This window comes from Scomber japonicus, chromosome 14, assembly GCF_027409825.1.
Source record: "Scomber japonicus isolate fScoJap1 chromosome 14, fScoJap1.pri, whole genome shotgun sequence".
In the NCBI taxonomy this organism is placed as follows: domain Eukaryota; kingdom Metazoa; phylum Chordata; class Actinopteri; order Scombriformes; family Scombridae; genus Scomber; species Scomber japonicus.
This window is the reverse complement of record NC_070591.1, coordinates 31517803-31526544: the sequence shown is the minus strand read 5'-3', so window position 1 is coordinate 31526544 and position 8742 is coordinate 31517803. Positions and strand designations below refer to the sequence as shown.

General features: G+C 37.6%; 1 protein-coding gene across 2 annotated transcripts in view; it reads right to left on the bottom strand.

The window, feature by feature from the left end:
• Window positions 1-3842, bottom strand: part of cdk1 (cyclin-dependent kinase 1) — a 4109-nt gene extending 267 nt beyond the window's left edge. The window contains exons 1-7 of one of the 2 annotated variants that reach the window (XM_053332503.1): window positions 3800-3842; window positions 3066-3108; window positions 2711-2867; window positions 2487-2610; window positions 2089-2259; window positions 1801-1964; window positions 1026-1167 (exon numbers count right to left, since the gene is read on the bottom strand). In XM_053332503.1, the coding sequence (XP_053188478.1) occupies window positions 1026-1167; window positions 1801-1964; window positions 2089-2259; window positions 2487-2610; window positions 2711-2867; window positions 3066-3102 (795 nt within the window). In that variant the 5' untranslated portion in view covers window positions 3103-3108; window positions 3800-3842. The remainder of the gene's footprint in view (window positions 1-1025; window positions 1168-1800; window positions 1965-2088; window positions 2260-2486; window positions 2611-2710; window positions 2868-3065; window positions 3109-3799) is intronic. The other variant, XM_053332502.1, reaches the window with a different exon arrangement.
• Between the last annotated feature and the right edge of the window lie 4900 nt (window positions 3843-8742).

Genomic DNA, 8742 nt, shown 5'->3' with positions numbered 1-8742 from the left:
CAGGAGAGAGCAGACAGTGTCACTCAAGAGATTATGTATAGCAACATAAAAGGTGATTACAATACATCTTATATGCAGCCTGAAGGACTTGATATGGTACAAGTCTAAGAGTTGATTATGACTATAAAACACCAGTATAGGATTACTACAGACTACTTTTTGTCCGACTTTAGATGGAATACTTTAATACAAGGACATCGCTCTATGTAATGATTTCTTTCATCCAGTTGCTCTGCACTGTGCTCTCATCTTTATTATCATCATAAAAGGGAAATAAGGGAGGTTTGGCACTAAGATCTGATCTCAAATGGCCAATTAAAGTCTGGAGGAGTTAAACATGAAAACAGTCCTTGATTTGAGACAATGTAGGATCAAATGATCTGCTTTAGAAGTTATGACTCATTCCTGTATAACACTACAACTACATTAGCTAGTAGTGCTACTGAGAACAGCTGCAAACAGCTGGGATTGGAATGAAGTCATTTGGTTCATCCAAATTAGTTTATACTTTATTGTAATCATTAGACTTTAAAGATGGCACTGTGAGTGTTAATAGCAACCCTCAAGTTTATTATTAAACCAGGTTTAATTATCCAAATCATATTGTGACAGTTTCATTTCTATAAACTGTTTGTCCTTGTTTGACCTAGAAGATAGCCTAGCAGCCTGCAACCTCATATTTTTTTAGGGTACATAATGGTTTTATAGATATACAGTACATTTCAAATAGTCATTCATCTGATAATAATTTCCTGTCCTGATCCAGCCAGTTATCATCTTGATACACTCTTGGTTTTCATAGCACACCCATAATCTCACTCATTTAGACTTCTGAAGATGTGTGTTTATGGACTTCATCTGAAAGGGTTAGGAGGTGTATAAATGCAGGACACAATGTTTCCATATGTAAACTTGTTTTTTACCCACAACTAATTCTGCTAGATGTTTGATACCATGTAGACAATAATAACTCTAACACATTCTATTAGGTTGAAGGAATGAAATGATTCAGTCCTAGATCTTACCGCCAGCAGGTCCAGGCCATTTTTGTCCAGGTTTTTCACCATTGATGACAGGTTGCCAGACTTCCATTTAGGGAAGGTGTTTTTGTAGTCAGGTAGGCTCTCTACATCTGGCCACACGTTGTTGTTTGGGGTTCCCAGAGTCCTAGAAAGAACAGATGGACAGAGGGATTCAAAGAGGGAATAGCAGGACAGGACAGTTCTAGGGCCTCAGGAATAAATGTGTGTTTTGACTGAAGGAACCAGGGCCTTAGTTCCTACATAACAGCTACAGGTTTCAGTAGTACTTATGTGGCAGAATTTGCAGGGCTGAACACTGCTGATTGGTCAGACACAGATGCTGCAGGAAGTACAATTTGTGAACAACTTCATTCTCAATATAAGGAAGCAGCTGACCTGGGAGCAAATCTTTTAAATTCAATATTAATGTAAAGCTGTCCTGTTCATTCATTTGGTTAGTGTTGTTGGAACTAGAACTGCATGAAAAGAAGCTTGTGGGTGGTTCAGTATGTGTCACTTTCTGGAACTAATTCTCATACTGAAGAAAAATTAACATTAATGATTAGGTTTAGGAATCAGAACAAATATTATGTTAAGGGTACTAATATTGTTTGCCATACCATTTTCATTTGATTTACTGATTAAATAATATGTTAAATTGTAAACCGTAAGTGTAATAATATTTTCAGCTACGTCTGTAAGTGCAACAACTCCCTCACATTTACACTATGACTGAGTTGAATAAACTAAATGCATGTAGGCAGCTCTGATCTGTCACCTGAAGATTCTGAACAGCTGGTCTATCTCTGAGTCTCCATGGAACAGAGGCTTCTTGGTGGCAAGTTCAGCAAAGATGGTTCCAGTGCTCCAAACATCGACGGGGGTTGAATACCGAGGTGAGCCCAGGAGGACCTCTGGAGCCCGATACCAAAGGGTGACAACCTACACACACACACACACACACGTCTTTTCAGAGGCTTTTTGCTCCATCAACTATCCCTCCCCTGATCACTGTGTGGAGGCAGTTTACTACATGAATCATAGTGGAGTGTGAATGGATTCTCACCTCATGGGTGTATACTCTGACAGGAACACCAAAGGCCCGAGCCAGCCCAAAGTCTGCCAGTTTGATGACACCCTTGTTGTCGATCAAGAGGTTCTGGGGTTTCAGGTCCCGGTGGAGGACTCGACGACAGTGACAGAAGTAAATGCCCTCCAAGATCTGGTAAAGGTAGCTCTAATGGAGGTGATGATGTGTGAGAGGAGGAGAATTTCATTTTTCATTTGATGATTCAACTTTGACATTTATTCTATGAAATGGACCCACAAAAAACTGGCATGCCTACAGATTAAGGAGAGTGTTTGTACTTCTGATTTTTTTCACATAACATACTGATTTTGCTGAAATCAGATTAGCAAGTAACTGCCTATAGACAAGTTGTCTACTGTGTATTACAAACTTACTTTAACAAGCATAGGGTCCATGTATTGACCAGAAGGGATGGAGTCCAGGTACTTCTTCAGGTCCATGGACAGGAACTCAAAGATGAGGTAGAGACGTGACTCCTGCATCAGGACATCCAGGAGTCTGGAGACATAAAACACACAGTGCAGGGTAGTTACATGGTGGGTTCATGCTTTATACAAACACACATTTTTCTCACAGCATCTGCACATAGTGAGCTTACCGTACAACATTGGGATGCTTCAGTTCTTGAAGCAGAGAGACTTCTCTGACAGCTGTGCTGGGAACACCCTCCTCTTCACTCTCCAGACGGATCTTCTTCATGGCCACAACCTGACCTGTGGCCTTGTGTCTGCCCTTATATACCACTCCATAGGTACCTGCAACAAACAACAAACATTAAGATACCATGGAAATGATACTACCTACAACATCTTCAGTGTTGAGACTGGACTGATTAAAAATGCTACACTGGAGTTTTTTCTTACTACTCAAACCTGCTATAACTTCAGCTTCATAACATTTGTAGGAATTTGTTTATCCAATTTAATAGAATACAATGAAACTTTAATACCAACCTTCTCCAATTTTTTCTATTTTCAAGTAGTCTTCCATTATTGCCTGAAAGATAAAAAAAATGCTAGTATGTCAGGAGTGATATTTGACAACTATGTTTCAGTAGATACAGTCTATGCTTACCTTTGACTAACTACATGTTTACATTGAATCAACGCGACATTTAAGCTAGCTACATTAACTTATGTCTCTTTTTTAACTATTTAAAACGTGGCCTAAAAAGTACAACAAAGTTACGAAAGGTTAACGTAACTCGCATTTACATAACATCTTCAATTGTGCATAGCATTTACCTAACTGTTAATTCAGCGATCTGCATCCATGTATCATATATGAATATACAATCGTTAGCTAGTAACGTTAAAGTTACAATTTGTATTTCAAACTGTAAAGTTAGATTATTCTATTAACTTAACACTGTGCCGTTAGTTAGGTTAGATTTCACACATTACAGTTTGTTTTCGTTATGAATACCAGAGCATTGTTAATAGATGGCAGTTATACAAGTAGCGAACCCAACCGTTGAAGTTTTCCTCATGCTGAAGGAGCAATAGAAGCTCACTAGCTAATGTTAGCTTGACTAATGCTAACTCGTCAACGCCAGCCAAATTCTAGTGATTTTCTAGTTAGGTTTATCCGCTTTTTGTCCAGCCTAAATGTCCCACGCTTTGAACTAAACTGACAAATCATTAAATTCATATCTCAATATGTACAAATAGAATAAATGAATAATTACCTAGCTGTAGTGCCGCGGTATATACCTTGTATACTCTCTGCGCCCACAGTCAGACTGCCGCTGGAAAGCGCATACACTTTTGAATTGACCGCAGTGCAGCTGTACTTCAAATCTGACCAATAAGCGCACGATATCTATTTCAAAAGCGCCAATCAGGGAACGGTATGCTGTCATGTGGGTTGAGCGGGAAGGAACGCGCCGCCTCACACAGTGCATTTATCTCCCAGAGTTTTGTCTTCCAGGCACTGCTATATGTTAGAGCTGGAGGAATTCTGTCACCATACTTCCCATTTTCTTTTCTGATATTCTAAGATAAAAAAAAGTACTGTACTACAATGTTTGGACAACTCATTTAAGATACGATGTCTTTCTGTTCTGGCTTTTGTGAGAACCATATGATATGTTGTTGAATGCATACAACATAACAATCAGTACAGTAATAGATACACTGTCATTTAGAATAAAATCAGAGGGTCCTGGTCCTGGTGGCATCCCCAGCCGAAGTGAGTGCAGACCAGCTGGCAGATGGACCAGCTGACAGATATACTCTCACTTCTGAAGACCACCATTGTCCCTCCAGAACAGGTGAGATCTCTGCCTGAAAGACAACTGTCCAGTTGCTCTTACTGCTGTTATCATGAAATGCTTTGAACAGCTTGTCAACACTTATATCACGTCTTCTATGCCAAACAGATTGACACCTTTTTCCCATCCTGCTACAATGGGCCCTGGACAAGAGGAACAGTGTGGTTCATCTATGATTTTGCATCTAATACAAGCTCATTATCAAGTTCAGAGATCAGAGACTTGAGCCCAGGTTGTGTGGATCAACTTCTCCATCTGCTACTCTGACTCTCAACACTGGAGCCCCTCAGTATGTGCTGCCTATAAAAAAGTGCCAATTTGACATTGCAGTATGTAATTACAACCACTGTGATCTAAATGTAAATGTTTTTCAGAAAGTATAAGAAAAAACTAATGACATCACAAATCAGATCACTACAACTGGACTAATAAAATCATACACCATGGGGCAAATTTATTTAGGTGGGCGGCCAAAGTCACTTCTGTACACTACAGTGTACAGTGGAAATATATATATTGCATATCACATGATTTGAACTTAATAGGTTATTGGTGTCAGTCATTAGGTGTTTCTAAAAGGTGTGAAAACAGTTTGTGAAACCTCTCTCTCCCAACGTTAAAGTTACACAGCCTGAAAATGGTGAGACATGTGTGTGTGGATACTGTTAGCTCTTAGATGTGGAGACTGTCTTGTCTGGAGCAAAACATTTTTCTCAATGATTGCCTTGTGAAGGAGAAACATTTCAAAGCAAACTTTAGCAACAGTTTCAGTTATGATATCATGTTTTAGAACCCTGAGGACAAATTATATAATTATTGCCAACTATTTTCCAGAGAGTGATTGACTGTTTGTTTTCCATTCATTTCCCTTGTGAATGAAATTCAACTTACAGACATGAAAATACAACTATACATTTTGTAGTAGCAAAGCATGTCACCACAAATGAAACACAGTGCAAGATTGAGTTTTCTTTCTCAAAAGTATAGGTGTCATATACCCCAAGTGACCAAAATGTATCTAATACAATGATACAATACTGTACTAAATGTGTCTCATTAAGCAATACTGAAAAGAATATTGTGTTTCTTTCACCACTATTCTGTTTCTTGTCATTTATAATTGGTGACATGGACTACAGTATGCTGTCAAACCATAAGTACCACAGTTAGGACTGAGCCAGAGCTGTGTACAACCGCAACTCACTTTTGACTTTGATGAGGCCACAATGACATTTCTCCAGGTAGGTTTTATGCTTATAGAAAGCAGCAATACAAGTTGTTTTTCAAGGTGTTTTTTACTTCTAAAATTTGACAAACAATAATTAAAAAATGGACATTGTGAAAAAGACACTGAATCTCATGGATGCTGTGTCACTAAATCATCTTCTTGAACATACACCATGTTAAGCTGTGAATGAAGACACGTGTGAGACAGCTGAGGTGAGCTGTGTGTTACTGGTTTTACAGCCTCAAACCCGACTTTATTTGAACATGTAAATCTGAGTTACAACCACAGAGATTCTTAAATCAATGGAACAATAGTTTCTATGTATTTTTCAAGTGTTTTGTCAGTGTTTGACCTTACAGTATATTAACAACATCAAACTTATACAGCCTCAAAATGGCGAGATACCCGTGGATCTGTCACATACTATCAGTTCTTGGATCAAAAAATCAGAATAACATTGGCCCTCATTTATCAAAACCATCTTAAAAGGCATAAAAAACTTAAAAAAACATAAATAAAACCTACTTAGAATTACGACTCAAATAAGACTCAAGTGCTAGAGACGCACAACGTACAACCATCTTTGTGTCTGTTTAATCAAACTGTTGCACAACATCTAAATGAGCAATAATTTAACTATAGACTAAATAGATGTCATTTGTGGAACTTTTCTGCACCTTTTCCTCATTTACATATTATTTACATAAAATATACCTTCCTCAAAAAGTGTGGTGTAATGAAAGGAAGGCTGGAGGATTTAAATCTGCATTTCCTACTAGAAATACAGGATAGAACAACTGTGCCTCCATTAAAAGCCTATGTATCATCATTAGATAGCCTATTTATTCACATACTTTATGTAAAATCCACAATAAGTCTTATATTAGCATTAAATTATAAAAAAAATTGAAATATGGTAAGAAAAAATGTGCTGTTTAATATGACAAAACAAACTCTTTTCCTTTAATATTATGTCATTCCAGTAGTTCCCATGCGTAGTGCAAATAGGCATATACGTCTTTGAAATGAGCGTCAACATTTTCTGCACAGACATTACACAAATTTTAGGGTACAACAAAGACAGAATTGATACATATAGAGTTTGGAGTTAAGAAAAGTCTATCTTTAATGAAGGTGATTCAAGGATGTTCCTACTTCTAAATTTTATCAAAGAATAATTGAACATGGACGTTTTGAAAAAGACACTGAATCTCATGGTGGATGTTAGAGTATTACTCTGTCCACTGTGAATACCTCTTGCTGCTTAAACTTCTGATGTTCACTGTCTGTCCAAAGGTCCACCAGCCATATCTACACAGTAATGATTCATAATAATTCAATCACCAGCATAAATACTATAGCAACAATAACCTACGTGTTGATTTCTGAATGACTCATGATGCTGCTGCTGCAAAAACAGCACAGATGAGAGTAAATAACAGGAAGTTACTGATTGAGGGTCTACTGTCTAGCATTGTCATTGTCATTGATGAGTGTTATATTTAGTTACAAACCTTACATCAGGCATGTGCACTACAACACAAAGAGCAGGAATGTGGACAGGAATCACTTTGTTTTTTACACTGTCATTTGACTTCTGCCCCCTAAATACTTCACTCTCCATCCTTAAAATCAAAGTCTACCAGCAGTCAACTGGTATAATAATCTGTGCAGCACTGAGCATAGTGCCATGTGTTATTGTGTTTGGTTTGGCCATCCTGATGGACATGTTATCAACCTACTTTGTAACAGCCAGATGAAATAATATAATAATCTACTGACTGACTTGACAAAAAAACAAAAAGCAAATAGTCCATATGATATTATACTGACATCATGGGTTGGATAAATTTCATCCACTGCCACATGTATAAAAAAGATAACTGTGATTTATACAATACTGAGTAACAAAGAAATATGAGTTTTCAGCCTATAGCAATATTTTAAAAAATATTATAGAGAGAACACAGATAAGATTAAAAAAAAGTATTTGAAATAAGCAGAGGTCACAGTAAAGTCTAGAAACCCAACAAGACACACTATACCACTTGACAGTATTTTATATGCAACAGCATTCAATTATTCAGGCAATAATGGAAGCTGTAATAATGAAATACTCGGGTAGGTATGATTAGTTTTGTGGCTGATGAAACTTTAAATCAGATGGTACATGTACTACCCATCCTGCTCTCAGTCTGTTCACTCTGGCTTCAAACATACAGTTAATCTTTGTCAAGAACCTTTGGTGTTAACAATAACATCTACTTCCACTGCTGTCTAACTAGAGTTCTAAAGCTCTGCCAATGACCCACCAACATGTCATTTCATTACTAACACAAGTCTAAAGACAGGACAAATAACGCACCAATGATTTGACTATTTTTAGAGCCTCAACGATTGTGGGGCTGATAATGGAAAATTCGCCCTACATAAAAATCAAAGGGGTTAATCTACTTGGGAGCATGAATGTGATTAGGCAACATTAATTGCAACCTTCCAGTTAGACTGAGACACTATGTGGCTCGAGGGCCGTGCAAAAGAGGAGATAATGGAGTACCCAAACTGAAAAGTGGTCACCCTCTGAGAAGCATGAATGTGTCCAGTTCATTTCATTTCATTTGCCAATTAAAGTTTGACATTTTTTGTGTATCAGTTAAAATATCAGGTGATGGTGAAATTACATTTGATGTAAATCGTGCCATTAATTTTCCAGATAGCATGTCATAAACCAACATGTTGGTCAACAGAAATTCCTGACCTTATGCTGGCATTAGGAGAACGATAACAGAAGTCACAAAAATGATTGAAAGTCTTCCTCTGGGGACTAGGAATATCCACTGCAAACTTAATGACCGGGTCCATTTTCCAGATATCTCACTGTGGGCTGAATTTATAAGACCAAACAGTCCTTATACCTCACTGCCAGGACTAAATAATGAACCCTAACTGAGAACTGTGTTATAAATCTGTTCTTTGTTCTTTTTAAATAGTATATTAGTAGTATCTCAGTCACAGAAGCTGTAATGGGTGTATGTTTGATGTTCAGTTTGTAGACAGTGACTGTCTTCACTTCTCTTTCCACCTTCTTAGTCTTCATCAAAGGCCATTTCTCTGTCTTTACTTCATTCTC